Source organism: Echinops telfairi, unplaced genomic scaffold, assembly GCF_000313985.2.
Source record: "Echinops telfairi isolate 266 unplaced genomic scaffold, ASM31398v2 ScPeMD7_2;HRSCAF=8, whole genome shotgun sequence".
Classification (NCBI taxonomy): domain Eukaryota; kingdom Metazoa; phylum Chordata; class Mammalia; order Afrosoricida; family Tenrecidae; genus Echinops; species Echinops telfairi.
The window spans coordinates 278648-292512 of record NW_022103898.1 but is presented as its reverse complement, the minus strand read 5'-3'; the positions used below and the strand labels follow the sequence as shown (position 1 = coordinate 292512).

At 62.1% G+C, this 13865-nt stretch overlaps 3 protein-coding genes across 6 annotated transcripts; 1 reads left to right on the top strand and 2 right to left on the bottom strand.

Annotated features, from left to right (window-relative positions):
* Positions 1–78: 78 nt before the first annotated feature.
* NCAPH2 (non-SMC condensin II complex subunit H2) lies at positions 79–7824 on the top strand. Of its 3 annotated transcripts, XM_045291913.1 has the most exons (20): positions 79–94; positions 3255–3356; positions 3716–3771; positions 3864–3948; positions 4036–4104; positions 4234–4313; positions 4400–4527; positions 4810–4890; positions 5056–5162; positions 5706–5795; positions 5920–5983; positions 6116–6223; positions 6361–6414; positions 6494–6564; positions 6649–6739; positions 6815–6883; positions 6962–7017; positions 7091–7192; positions 7356–7505; positions 7575–7824. In XM_045291913.1, exons 2-20 carry the CDS (start codon positions 3297–3299, stop codon positions 7713–7715), a joined length of 1662 nt encoding a protein of 553 aa, XP_045147848.1. In that variant the 5' UTR covers positions 79–94; positions 3255–3296; the 3' UTR covers positions 7716–7824. The 3 variants fall into 3 exon arrangements, with proteins under 3 accessions (XP_045147848.1, XP_045147854.1, XP_045147858.1); XM_045291919.1 differs by lacking the exon at positions 79–94 and having other exon boundaries at positions 3222–3356; positions 3867–3948; XM_045291923.1 differs by lacking the exon at positions 79–94 and having other exon boundaries at positions 3222–3356; positions 5059–5162.
* Positions 7825–7902: 78 nt separating this feature from the next.
* Positions 7903–9359, bottom strand: LOC101652590 (protein SCO2 homolog, mitochondrial). Its single transcript, XM_045290632.1, has 2 exons — positions 9170–9359; positions 7903–8740 (listed from the first exon to the last, which is right to left on the bottom strand). The coding sequence occupies exons 1-2, from the start codon at positions 9357–9359 to the stop codon at positions 7932–7934; spliced, it is 999 nt and encodes a 332-aa protein (XP_045146567.1). The 3' UTR covers positions 7903–7931.
* A 1923-nt stretch (positions 9360–11282) lies between these two features.
* On the bottom strand, positions 11283–13352 carry ODF3B (outer dense fiber of sperm tails 3B). Of its 2 annotated transcripts, XM_045292116.1 has the most exons (7): positions 13265–13351; positions 12824–12950; positions 12341–12544; positions 12006–12110; positions 11791–11912; positions 11530–11670; positions 11283–11415 (listed from the first exon to the last, which is right to left on the bottom strand). In XM_045292116.1, the coding sequence occupies exons 2-7, from the start codon at positions 12930–12932 to the stop codon at positions 11335–11337; spliced, it is 762 nt and encodes a 253-aa protein (XP_045148051.1). In that variant the 5' UTR covers positions 12933–12950; positions 13265–13351; the 3' UTR covers positions 11283–11334. The 2 variants fall into 2 exon arrangements, with proteins under 2 accessions (XP_045148051.1, XP_004700665.1); XM_004700608.2 differs by having other exon boundaries at positions 12824–13352.
* Between the last annotated feature and the right edge of the window lie 513 nt (positions 13353–13865).

Sequence of the window (13865 nt, the reverse complement as noted above, 5' to 3'; positions counted from 1 at the left end):
GTTGGAGTTGACTGCTGCCTCCTAGTAGAAGTGTCCTTTCTTGGGTTCTTGACGAGGCGTCCTGGTTCTCAGTGGCTACAGCGGTTCTCAACTTGTGAGTCGCGACCCCTTTGGGGTTCAAACGACCCTTTTCACCCAATTCATAACTAGCAAAATTACAGTTATGAAGCTGCAACGTAAATAATTGTATCGTTGGTGGGTCACCACAACATGAACTGTATTAAAGGGTGTCGGCATTAGGAAGGTTGAGAACCCTGGGCTACAGTATTCCTATCTTATCTCCTCAGTGTTAAGCTAGGCAGAGGTCTACCTATATTTTGATACTTAACTCTTCAAACGATCTCGCTGGTTTTAAGTTACATGTGTATGATTTTAAGCTTCAAATTTAGATCTCCACTCCCGTCTTCCCCATCTGTTTTCCTCTTTCCAACTGTCCACCTGACCCGTCACTGAGCTGCCACATACTGTTTAACCAGCTGTTGAAGTGACAGGACACCCCGCAGCTCCCCCACCCCACTCATCTGCAGCGGACTCTTCCCACTCTGATACCGAGCTATCACGTGAGCCCACCTGGTCGCCTTTTTCACTGGTTCAGGCCAGCAGCATTGTGGCAGCTCCCCCACCACTCCCTACCTCTTAGGCTTTTGACCCCCTGCAATCCTTCTAACCAGTAATACATTTGGCTTTAAAAATTAAGATTGGCCCACATCTGTTTGCTGCTTAGAGTGCATCCATGGCTGTCCACTTTACTTGGAGTGAAACTCCTCCTGTGGCTTCCAGGCCCTTGGGTTCTTGCCACCTTGCGAGCCTTATGTACAATGAGCCCTCCTCGATGTCATTCTTCTGTGCCAGTGACCCCAGCACCCCAGCGCCTTCCTGCCCGCAGATCTTCCTTGTCTGCTCTTTGTATGAGTGGACGCCAGAAAGCTATTGGGATAATGGGATGAAAGGTTGTGGCATTTTTCCTTGAGTTTTTCAGCTCCCCTATGTGACTCCCTGCTGGCCACTATCTACCAGGCACATTTCTGGGTTGTGGCATGCTCTGCTCCTTAGTGTGCGTCCTTGGCCTGGATCTGTGTGGGCCTGGGCTCTGTGAGGGCAGGCCTGCCCTCCCTACCCGCCCTCTGCTTCAGTGACTGCCCAGCCCACAGTCAGAGCAGAGGCGATGTTTGTTGGGGGCAAATACCTGAGCTGGTGGTGGACCTTTTCTGGGCAGACACTCAGTCTGCGGGGACACTGCCAAGAGCTGTGCCAGGTGGCTCCCGGGGGTTCAGGTTCCCAAGCAGCAGGTCTTGTGTATCACCTCGTAGATCTGCTGCCTTGGGTTTTTATGCACCCAAACCGCTGCCACCTCCCACCAGTAGACCTGCTGTTCGCTGCACGGGCCTTCTGCTTGGCACACCATGCCACCGCCCTGCGGACGGGGGTGCAGGGTGGGGAGCAAGGCAGCCACGGGTCCAGCTTGAGCAGCCCTCTTTCACAGACGTCACATGGAGGGTGTTGACATCATTCACTCTCCGGCTTTTGGTGGTGGTGGTGGTGGTGGTGGGGTGAACCCACGTTCTCACCAGGGCATAGCACTTAGGGCCTTCTGAGTGCTTGGGTGTCTCATCTTGGTGCTGGTGAAAGTTGCTGTCCAGTCACAGTGGGCTGCACAGTGGCCTGCAGAGGGGTGGGGTGGAGGCTGTGTGCATGCCTGCGTGACCCTGTGTAGGATGTTGGCTTCCCCTTAGGGCTCTGAGGGAGCAAGGTGGTGGTTTTAGGCTTCGCACTAGCTGGACTGAGGCGGGAGGTGGGGGTGGGGGAGCCCCTGCCAGAGGTCGTACAGGCCGAAGGCATGCAGGGTGACAATCAGAGTGCAGGTAGCCTTCATAGGATGGGAAGGACTGGGCCTCAGACTGCAGGGTGACTTGTCAGAGTGCAGGTAGCCTTGAAAGGACAGGGAGGGACTGGGCCCCAGACTGCAGGGTCACAATCAGAGTACAGTTATCATTGGGAGGATGAGGAGGGGCTGAGCTTCAGGGGCTGGGTGATGGACTTGGGGTGAGTTGCCTGGAAGACATCCGGGTGGGTGTCCGAAGGCGCTGTGCCATTCCCAAGGGGCTGGTGGCCCTGGCGCTCTGCTTCTCCAGTACCATGATGGGGCGTCTCCGGTTCCCTCTGGGCGTCCATCTTAACAGTTGCGTGATGGCAGCCTCCTGGGCTCCCTGTCTTCTCAGGCTGGCGCTCTGCCTGCCAGGCCACCTCCCTTCGTCTGTTGGCTTCAGGCGGAGCCGGACATCAGCCCTGCTCCATTATAAGACCTTTAGTGAGCATCAGGGTCCGATTCCAGGGTGCAAGGGTAGGATATGGCTGGGCGGAGGAGGTGTGGGGCAGAGGGGAGGGGCTGTCCCAGCAGAGCAGCAAGCAGCACAGGGCTTGAAGCAGTCTGCATTGGGGCAAGTGAGTACAGCCCACAGCACCTGAGTGGTGGGCAGCTAGGGAGGGCATCTCCCTTGGTGGAGCAAGAGGAGCCGTGTGGTGGCAGAATAGGAGATGAAGGTCAGGGGCGTGGGCTGAGCAGTGGGCAGCTAGCAGGGCCTGGAGTTGAGGTCAGGGAGGGGGTGTACCAATGGGTGAGTCCGAGGTGAGCAGGTAGGTCCTGAGGGGAGGACCAAGGGCAATGCAGAGTGATGGCTTGTCTGGTGTTCAGAGGAAGAGCACTGGGGGGCGGTTGGAGAGAAGTTACCCGAGGCCTGCTGGGTTCTCTGCTCCTGGGATGGGGACCTGCTGTTGCAGCTCTGCCCCGCCCAAGGCTCCCTGCCTCTGGTGGAGCTCTGCTGGTGGAGACTAGCAGGGCAGAGCTCTGACTAGGGGCGTTAGGGTGGGCCCTCTGTGCCTCATGACAATGTGGCCTTCCAGAGATCCCAGGAATGGGGACCACAGATACCCTGCCTCAGTCAAGGGAGTCCACAGTGCAGGGGCTGCCGGCACACCACAGTGCAGGGGCTGCCAGCAACTGCCCAACTTGGTGTGGCCAGTCACCAGGTGGGACTAAAAGAGCAGGCTCTCAAGGGAGGGGGAGGGGGACGGGGGAAGAGGGGCCAGTCAGGGGAGCCGACTTCTGAAGGGAGGAGGTGTGTGTAAAAGTGGGGCAGTTAGGGGAACCAACTGCTGAGGGAGAGGATGGATGGTGGGTGGGTGGGACTCTTAAGGGGGGAGTGGGCAGGAACACCTCCCCCCCACCCCCACGCTGGTCCCTGCCACTTCTCCAGCTGGACCAGATCTGCATTTCCTTCGACGAGGGCAAGACCACCATGAACTTCATCGAGGCCGCGCTGCTGATCCAGGGTTCTGCCTGCGTCTACAGTAAGAAGGTAGGCCTGGCCCCACACTCCCGGCGCCCCAGCCTTGTAACCCAAAGAGCAGGCAGGTGTGCAGTGCTCCACTGTGCTCAGGGACTGGCACCCACCCTGCCACCCGCCACCCCCAAGGACCTAGCCCTGGGGACCTCATACCAGAATGAGGAGCCAGGCTTGTGGCTGCTGCTATGCTGGGTGCCCACAGGCTGTGCTGGGCTGGTGCAGGCTGGGCTGGGCGCAGTCCGCTTCTAGGCGGCCTCCCTGGCCGTGGGGCATGCACGCAGTAGGGGATGCTGGCTGCCCTCCAGGGTTGGATGAAGTTTGGGGGGGACAGCGGTAGGGAGGACCCTCCTCACAAGCCCCTCTGGTGGCAGGTGGAGTACCTCTACTCGCTGGTCTACCAGGCCCTCGACTTTATCTCAGGCAAGAAGTGAGTAGTAGGGGTGGGAGGTGGGGGGAGGGGGGCTGCATCCCCTGATACCCACACGTGGCTGATACCCACACATGGATCCTATCCCCCAGAAGGGCCAAGCAGCTATCCGCAGGGCACGAGGAAGGGGCAGCCAAGGACACAGACTCAGAGGGCCCTGGGGCGCGGGCGGATGAGGTGAGGGGGGCGTGGCCTTCCGCGGTGGGGGTAGGGAGGCGGTCTCTGCCATCGGCGGGGCCCCAGCGTGACCCACATTTCATGTAGTTCCTGTCCCTGGACGAGCTGCCAGACGAGCGAAGCTGCGTGGACCTGAGGAATGACCAAGCCTCCAGTGTGAGGCACCCCCGCCCTCCTCCCTGCCGCTTCCTGGGAACCTTCGTGGTGGTTGGGTTGCTGGACGGTGCTCCCCCACCCCTAGCCTGAGAGACACATCGCTCACCCTAGCTCCTGGCTTCTTCGCAGGAAATGATCATCGTGCCTCTCATGCCCATGGCCCTGGTGGCTCCCGACGAGCTGGAGAAGAGCAGGCACCCCCTGTACAGGTGGGGCTGGGCTAGGCAATGGGTAGGCGGGGCCTGGCTGGAGGGCAGGGTGGGGCTTCGGCAGCAGGCGTGTTTTGTGCCCACAGCTGTCAGGGGGAGGTCCTGGCCAGCCGGAAGGATTTTCGGATGAACACATGCACCCCTCACCCTGGAGGAGCCTTCATGCTGGAGCCCCTGGGCTTGTGCCCCCAACTGCCGCCGAGGACCCAGAAGGGTGAGGGGATAGATGTGGACTTTAAGGGGACCCCATTGTTGCCTTCTCCTGGAGGGTGCCCCAGGGCTTGATTGCCAGTGTCACCTGGGTTGGGTGACCTCCCAGTCCACGCTGGGTGGGTTGTTGGGCCTTGTATCCCAGCCACCCAGCTGCACAGCGTCCCCAGACCTAGACTGGCAGCTGGAGACGTCAGAGCTGGACTTAGTCAGAGCTTGACTCAGGCCCTGCTGGGCTTTGTGGGGACACTAGGGTGGCTGACCCTCGTCCTGCCTATCTCCGCAGATACTGGGAGGGCTGAGGAACAGCCAATGGAAATCTCTGCTTGTGGGAGCCCTGCCTCTGCTCCCAGCTCCCCAGAGCCAGGTGAGAACTCCCCCAAACCAGAAGAGCTCTTCTGAGTAGACAGCAGATCCAAGGGCTTGCAGCCCTGCACGCCCCCCACTCAGCCTTCTGAGGTCTGCCCTACTGTCCAGGGTCTGGGGACTAAGGGTTTTGTTCTTCTGCCCCGCACCTCCCCCCCATCCCCAGAAGGCCCAGTACCTGGAGGTGGCAGGGACGATGAGGTTGACGACGAGCCAGTGGCAGAGCACCATGAGGCCACAGTCCCTGAGGTCCCTCAGGAGCTGAATCCACAGGTCAGAACTCCAGAGCCAGAGGAGCCCGCCCCTGACAGGATGGGGCAGGAGGGTGCCTGTGTGTTCCCATGAAAGGGGTTGGGGGGACTGACCCTCCCAGCCTGTGGACTCTGGCCACCCTCACTCGCAGCTCCATGTGCCCCCCAACCCAGCTGCCCTGTGGTCAGGCTGGTCACGGGGGCACTGAGTGTGTCCCCTTGTTGACAGCTGCATGCACAGAGCAGCTATGAGCCTGTGTGTGGTCTGTAGACAGGAGTCCTGTGTGTCTTCCTGCTGCATCCTAGAACCTCTGGAGACAGACAAGAAAGACGCGCCCGCCCACAGGGTTGCAGTTAGTTGAGATTGGTGGCCTGGCAGGAGTGGGTTTGGGTGTGGATGTGTGGTTATTTCCCTCCACCACCCCCATGCCTGACTTGTTTGTAAATAGGTCTCAGGGTATGTCTTAGTGTCCCCACCTGGCACTCTCTGGTCCCTGTTACTCTGCCCCAGGGCAGAATGCTGAGTCTGGCTGCAGGAGTAAGGGAGGTGCTGGTGTCTCTGCAGGGTGCTGACAGGCCCCAGAGGTACATGCTGCGGGAGCGGGAGCGGGAATCTGAGCAGGAGCCAGCTTTGGAGCCCCCGACCCGGCTGCAGGTGTGTGAGGTGGCCCCAACCCCGAGGACCTCAGGTCCTTTGCACAAATCTTTCTGGGGCACCTTCCCCAGGTTAGCGCCCATGGGGGGGGCCCTCAGCACCTGCTTGTGCTCTGTGCCCAAAGGCCCCGGATCCCTGGCAGAGCCTGGACCCCTTTGACTCCCTGGATTCCAAGCCCTTCAAGAAAGGTAACAGGCAAGGCGACTGGGAATTGCCCTTCCTCACCTGACCCAGGAGAGAGGACCATGTACCCTAAGGTCGCGCTCTAAGGTCGCTAGGCCTTCAGGTGGGCCCCAGGTCAGAGCCTCATCTGCCTCCAGGCAGGCCCTTCACTGTGCCCCCCTGCGTGGAGGAGGCTCCAGGGCAGAAACGCAAGAGGAAGCGCTCCAGCAAGCTGCAGGACTTCCACGAGTGGTACCTAGCTGCCTGTGAGTGGACGGGGCGCACTGGGGGGCCGGCCTCTAGGGGGCCTGACTGCCAGGGAGTGTATGGGCCCACCTGGTGGGGGGGCCCCTGGGCCCCTCATTGGGGCCTTGGCAGGTGCTCACTGACCAAGCTCTCACAGATGCTGACCATGCCGACAGCAGGAGGCCGAGGCGGAAGGGCCCCTCTTTCGCAGGTGAGGGTGGGGTCTGGTGTCCAGGGTGGGCAGGATGGTTTGGGACACGGGAGCCCCTCTGCTGAGCATGTGTCTGCAGACATGGAGGTCCTGTACTGGCGGCACGTAAAGGAGCAGCTGGAGACCCTCCATAAGCTGCAGCGGAGGCAGGTGAGGCCTGCACACAGCCGGGGTGGGGGCTGGGAGGAGGGGGAAGGCAGGGAGTTGGGAGCCTCACATGTGCCCCTCGGACAGGTGGGTCAGCAGTGGCTGCCGCAGGCTGAGGACCTGTGGCCTGAGGAGGAGCAGCAGTTGGAAGACCCTCTAGAGCCCCTTGGGGACGCAGGTGGGGGTTTCCCCTGCAGGCAGGGTGGGGCTTGGTCCCTAGGCTCCCTGCTCACAGCACCCCTACCACCCCCAGATGACTTTCTGGAGCCTGAAGACTACTTGGAGCCTGAGGGGATGAGGCCTGGGGAAGCTGATGACTTAGGTAGGCTGGGCAGGGTTGGGCTGGTGGGCAACAGGAGCCCCCCTAGCTGATCCCCCACTCATAGCTGCTCTCCCCCAGACCCTGAGGCCAGGCCACCAGCCTTGAGCTACGAGGAGCTGGTTCAAAGGAATGTGGTAAGCCCGGGTAGGCACTGGCAGGGCTGGGGCACTGGGGCCTAGGCAGGAGACTGAGCGCTGCCGCCCCCAGGACCTCTTCATCGCCACCTCCCAGAAGTTCGTGCAGGAGACGGAGCTGAGCCAGCGCATCCGAGACTGGGAGGGCACCATCCAGCCGCTGCTCCAGGAGCAGGTTCAGGGGGCAAGGGCAGCAGGCTGCCCGGGGACAGCAGGGTCTTCTCCCTGGTGTGTGGGGGGTGAGGGGCAGAGGGAAGCTGGGGTGCCCTGGGGGAGGGGGGAGCAGTGCTGGGGTCGTGGCTGGTCTCCCAGGAACAGCAGAGCCCTCTCTGGTGCAGGAGCAGCATGTGCCCTTCGACATCCACACATATGGGGACCAGGTGGTCTCCCACTTTAGCCAGCTCAACGAGTGGTGCCCTTTTGCCAAGTTGGTGGCCGGCCAGCCTGCCTTTGAGGTGTGCCGCTCCATGCTGGCCTCCCTGCAGCTGGTGAGTGGGTGGGGTATGGGAGGAGGGGTGCAGGTGGGGCGACCTCTGACTAACACCACCTCCCTTCAGGCCAATGACTACACCGTGGAGATTACCCAGCAGCCTGGGCTGGAGGTCGCCGTGGACACCATGTCCCTGAGGCTGCTCACACACCAACGGGCCCACACGCGCTTCCAGACCTACACAGCCCCCTCCATGGCTCAGCCCTGACACAAGCCGTGCGAGGGAGGAGGTGTTGGCAGGGTATGGGGCACAGGCCTTGGCTGTGCGACCTGCCCAGCCTAATAAAGTGGTATCGCCATTCCAGCTGCCCACCCCACCACCTTGAAATCGCTCTTTGCAGAAAGAAGGGCTGCCCCACCCTGCCCTGCAGACCACACACACACCACACACCACACACCGGGCTTCCCTTTAATGGTAGGCAGCTCAGCCCAGCACGCTGCTGAAGGCAGCCATGTGGTGCCGCACGCTGTCGGCGATCTGTTCGGCCGACTTGCTGCGGCCATAGTAGTCGGTGAAGAGGCCGTCAGGGTTGAGCAGATAGATGGCGATGGAGTGGTCCACAATGTAATCCTGGTCGTCGTCCTTGGGACCCGCGCTGTAGTACACGCGGTAGCTGCGACTGGCCTGGGCTACCTGTTCGCTGGAGCCTGTCAGACCGAGCAGCCGCGGGTGAAAGTCCTGCACATAGCGGGCCATGGCTGCCACGTCGTCGCGCTCGGGGTCTACGGTGACGAAGACTGGCTGCACAGTGGGCAGCCCGGGCTGCGCCTCCAGTTGCCGCACCACCTGCACCAGCTTCTCCAGCTCGTCGGGGCAGATGTCAGGGCAGTGTGTGAAGCCAAAGTACAGCAGCACCCACTGGCCCCGGAAGTCAGCTTTGTGGCGCGCCTGGCCCCGGTGGTCCAGCAGGCTGAAGTCGCCCTGGCCTACGGCCGCCTGGCGCAGGGCCTTGGTCCGCTGCTCCTGCCGCCACCGCTCCTTCTCAGATCGAGCGGCCAGCCAGGCACCCCCGAGTCCGGCCCCAAACAGGGCTGTGATGAGCAGCCTCGTCCGAAGCCTAAAGCTTGGTGCCGGGTCCTGGCCACCAGTCCCAGCAGGGCCTTGCCCTGATAGGGGCCTCGACCTCAGAGTCGGGACTTTGCCCTGCAGGGTTCCAAGGGGTACTGAGACCAACGGCTTGAGCCCCCACCAAGCCTTGGGCACCCGAACTGGTAGCAGCATGGAGCTGAAGCCTGCGAAAGAGCCGAGAGTTAAGGGGCCAGCGGGAACAAGGGCCGCCCGCCCGCCCCCACCCCCCCTTTAGTTCAGCGAGGGAGGTAGCCCCAGGCTGGTTCCCAAGCGCGCGGACGCCCACCAGCCCTGCCCCCGCCCTCCACACCGGTGCAGCTACTGCCTGGGGTTTTAGTGCGCTTATCTGTAATAAACACTTGTTTCTTGGAAGTGAATGAGCTTGGCTTGCACCCTCGAGAACTGACCAAACCCTCCGGCCTGACAGCGGTCCCCTCCCGGCAGACGCGGGGGCCAGCTTTCCCCCAGAGGCCATCAGGCTCCCGCCTCCGCAGGATTTGGCCCTCCTCCGGAGGCCAGGTCGAAGGAGGGGCGTGCCCCTCGCCTAATGCAAGCCCTCCGCCCACAGGACTGCCCCTTCCCCAGGCGCATACCTTGCAGAAGGAAAGAGCTATGGTGGTGGTCGCGCTGGCCCTGCCCAGGTCCGCGCACACCCCTCACCGCTCCCGGGGTTCGCTGGACCGACAGGCAGCACGCCGTGTTCCAGTGAGCATGCTCTAAAACGGCGCCGCGCAGGCGCAGATGGACAAGCAGCGGGCTTGCTTGGGTACTGCGCGTGTGCATGGTACTGGGTAGGCAGTACTTCCTGCTTTTAATGAAGGCCCGCCCCACGCGTCGGCCTCCGGCTCTTGGCGCGGGCGGCAGCGACTGAGCGAGCGCCCCCTGCAGGCGTGGCGCTGGGTGCCCAGCGGTCGGCGGTCTCCATGTTCACCCCTTCACGGGCGGCAGGGCTGGGAGTTTCTGAGCATGAGCCTAATCTAGCGCTGCAAGTCCCAGAAGCACCTCCTCCCTCCAGGCGGCGCCCAGGCTGGTACCCACGGGGGTCAGAGGGCAGTGAGCCGCACTCCAGGCCCATCCCCACGTGGGGGACATGTCACAGTGGACCCTGCCGGGCAGAGACATAGGGTGGCAAACTCCGGGAGGCGTTATCTTCAGCTCCTCAGCCCTTAAGCCCTGCAGGATTGAGGGTCCAGGGACACGCCTCATGCAGCTCCTGCTTGCGTTAACGGGGCCAGGAGGGAGCATAAGAACCAGAGGACAGGATGGGGTGGATGACCAGACTGCAGAGCACAGGGATGTCATGGACGGTGGGTCTACTACACAATAAGGCCCACCCAGAGAAGCAAGCCCACCAAACTTGGGGGTCTGCCCCCGCACAGGACCTCACAGAGGGGCACCTTGCAGCCTCCTCAGGATGCCAGTGCTTGCCAGTTTCTGGGCCTGGGCTGAAGTGGGGAAAGTTGAGCTTCATGTATTTCCCCATAGCCTTCTTAATAAGGATGGAGCCTAGGAAAGAGGGATGTCATGAGTGGGGCAATTGCCTGGGAGGTGGAGAATGTTGAGAGAGGGGTCACGGCTCTGAGCATTAAGGGTTTCCTGTGCGCTGAAGCCCAGGTTATCACCCTCCACAAGTTGAGGTGGGGGACTGAGGCACATTGTGGAGGTCAGAGGTCAGGCATCGCCATCCATAGCCAGATCAATGATTAAGCTAGGCCCCACTCACAGTTGTGAGTGGTTGTCAATCTGTGACTTAAATAAATAAACTGCCATCGAGTTGATTCCATGCATAGGGACCCTATAAGATAGGGTAGAGGGCTCCTGTGGGCTTCTGAGACAAACTGTGGGAGCAGACAGCCTCAGCTTACTCCCTTGGGGCAGCTGGTGGTCATAAACTGCTGGCCTTGGAGTTAGCAGCTGACTGTGTAATCCCCTACACAGGCTGGTACCTGTTCTCAGGAGCACAAGTCTTGGGACTGAGGAGAATGTCACCCATGTGAAACATCATCCTATCTCGGGTACTGAGGGGTAGGGGGTCTTGGTCCTGTTCTGTAGGGTGGCGGGGACAAGGGAGCCAAGTCCTGACCTGGGACCATGACGGGATTCTCCTGGGAGAAGCCTTGTGGTCCTGGTCTTGGGAACTTAGTCTGGACCAGGCCGGTCAATGGAACTGCCTGTGGTCACTGGCTCTCCAGCCTGAGGTGCAAGTGGCCACCATGATTCCTGTGGGAGGTTTGTCCAGTTCGACTTGCCTAGAGCACTGGTCAGAGCTGCTCCCAGCCCAGCCCTAGATGTGGGAGCAGGAGGGGGAGGCATGAAGTGATCTTGGGCAGTCTGCCAACCCTGCCAGCCTTCCCCAAGGATCCATTGGCACACCCTATGGTGCTCCAGTCCACCAAGGTGCACCCCAATGCCCTGAGAACCACTTTGCTTAGTGCCAGAAGTTGCTTCCACCGGGGGAGTCCCCAGGCCCTGACACTTCGAACCCTAGGCCAGGGAGTCTTGGGGTCCCTGAACCAGCCATAGCCCTGGGCCTGCAGTGTTGTTTTCTTGTTGGCTCCTCCGATCCATATCTCTGTGTTGGTATCACTGTCCAGCCTGCCCCATGTCATCAATGGTGGTCGTGCGAGGAGTGGGCAGAACAGAACCCCCAGTTCCCCTTCCCCTTCCCCCAGGGCCTCGGCATGCACAAAGAGGCGGACTCGCGGCTGCGTGGGGACGCTTTAAGCAGGCTTCGATGGGGCTGTGGTCGCCACGCGGGTCAATAGTCCATGTCGGTTAAGATCGGGGCCAAGTAGTCCGAGTGCCGGATCCCGAAGCTCCAGCCACCCGGCTTCCGGTACTGCAGATGGGTGAGGCCATGGAGTGAGCTGCCAGGCTCTGCACCCCACTCCTCCACCCCCCACCTCAGACCCTGGATTCAGGCCCCCCACCCCCACCCCCGCCTCCAGGCCACCTTGTCCACATTGTAGGCCGCGGGCCCTGGATTCAGGGTGTAGTCTTCTGGCATAGAAGTGCGCGCCAGCATCGTGAACTGGGGAGCCCGGGACTTGTAGACCGTGGGGCTCACCATGTGGTAGGCACAGGGCCCCGGGGTCTGCGGGAGGGAGGAGGGCCGCTGGGTCCCGCTTCCATCTCCCGCTGACCACCGACACTGCCCTTGCCTCTAACCCCTCCGGGGACCCCTGACTGCGTTGGGTCTGGCGGCCCTCCTCACCTTGCTGAGGTCCTCGAAGAAGGCGCCCGCGGCCCTGCGGCCATAGATGGAGTACGTTGGCGCTGACCCTTTACTGATGACGCGGGAGCCCAGGAGGGAGGGCACCGTGTAGGTCGCGGGGCCTGCGTGGGGAGGTGGGTTCTGGCGGAGCGGTCTCCCCACGCCCCTCCTGGGGTGGGGGGGTGGGGAGCCGGAATGGCCCCTTCCCGCCTCACCTGGGCTTTTCTGCTCCGATTGGGCGCCCCAGTTTCGGGAAGCGATGGTGTGCCGAGGCGCGCTGGGGTACGCCAGGTTCCCGGCTCGCTCTGGGAAGTATCTGCCTGCGGGCGGACAGGGGTGCGGACGGGGCCGCGGGTGGCGTGTTAGGGGCCCGAGGGAGTCAGACTCCGTTTTGCCTAAGCCCCGTGAGAGTCGGGCTGCTGGGTTTTGAGATATCTGCGATGTTTGGGTCCCCGAGGGGGTGGGGCTTGGGGTTCAGGTGGGGTTTCCCAGGCGGGCCTCTCGGGAGGCAGCTCGGCGATGGGGAGGTGGGGGGCGCGGAGGGCCTGACCCGGTCCGGGCGTGAGGAAGCGCGCCGTGTCGCGCGGGCGGCCGTAGATGGAGTAGGAGGGGGCGCCGTCCGGACCGCGCACGGTCATGCGCGCAGGCACCAGGTGGCCGGGCCCCGGGCCGCAGGTCTGCTGCTGGGCGGGGAGGCGCGCCCCGAAGGTGTAGGCGGGGGCGCGGGGGCGCGACGGGTCGTGGAGGATGTAGCCTGCGGGACGGGCTCAGCGTCACCGGTGCCCCGCCGGGTCCCCACCCCCAACTCCGCGCGGGCGCAAACCACCCTCCAGTGACCCGCCTCCCAGGCTCCCCAGGGCACCGACACCCGCTCCAGACCCACATCCCCCAACCCAAGTCGCCCAGGGCACTGACACCCTGCCTCCTTCCCAAGGCGTAGTCTCAGCTGCTCCGCTAAGAGCGCCCCGCCGCTCCCCAGTCCAGACTCAGCCACCGCACAGACCCCTCCCCCACGTCCTTCCTCTGCCAGTACCAGTGTTGGGCGGTAGCTGGTACTTGGGGCCAGGGCCTCGGGAAAGCGCAGCAATCGGCCCGCGGGGTCTGTGAGGGCGCCAGGAGCCGACCCAGACGTCCGAGTCCATAGCTCCAGTGACTGGCACCTGTGGATGGAGGGGTGGCGGCCCGGCCCTCCACCCCCAGTTCACGGGGAGCTCATCCCCCCTATTCCCTCTAGCTCAGCTCGACTCCGGGAGCGGGGTCCACCCGGTATGCCGGGCGCCCGGGAAACAAGCTGTGGCTTTCAGTGCTTGGTGGCGGGGTGTGGGGCGGGGCAAGCGCTTTCAGGCCATCTCCAGTCCCCGGTCCCCAAAATTAGTTCAGCAGGGAGAGTCCCGGATTTCGAGAAGGGAGATCTGGCGCTTCGGGAGAGTACCTGGGGAGGGGCTAGCCCTGAGGTCCGAGGAGGTGCACTGACCTGTTCTAATGGCGCTCAGCAGCAGAAGGCTACTGTAGGCTGGATTTCTGCCCCTGCCCAGCCCAACTCCTAGACCCCATTGTGTCCCTGTACCGCTTCCTGGCAACGGGACTGGCGGCTCTGTGCCCCAACCTGGCTCCACCCCCAGTCCCTGCACCCTCTCTGGTGGGGCCTCTCGCCTGCCGGCCGCCTGGCATTGTTAACCGCCTCATATACATGTGAAGGCTGGAAACGGAGGAGGACCATGAAACTAGAATCTATACCTTTTAATGATGATGTTGTCTATGAATATTGAAAATACCGCGGACTGCCAGAAGTGCAAACAGATCTTACTTAGCAGAAGTACAACCAGAATGCTCCTTAGAAGGGAGAATGATAACCTTTGGACAGGTTATCAGCAGGGACGGCTTCTGGGACAGGGCATCCACTGAGACTGGAAAAGTGAAGGGTCAGCAGAGTGAGCTGCCTTTACTAGTTGGGTCGGGATGAGTCGGATCCCACTTGATGACATTTAACATACCTCTTGGCCCACCAGGCCTTGAGGATGATGACCCCAATTAGAGCAGCCAGTCCACAGAGAGGAGCACATGGCCAGTCCCAC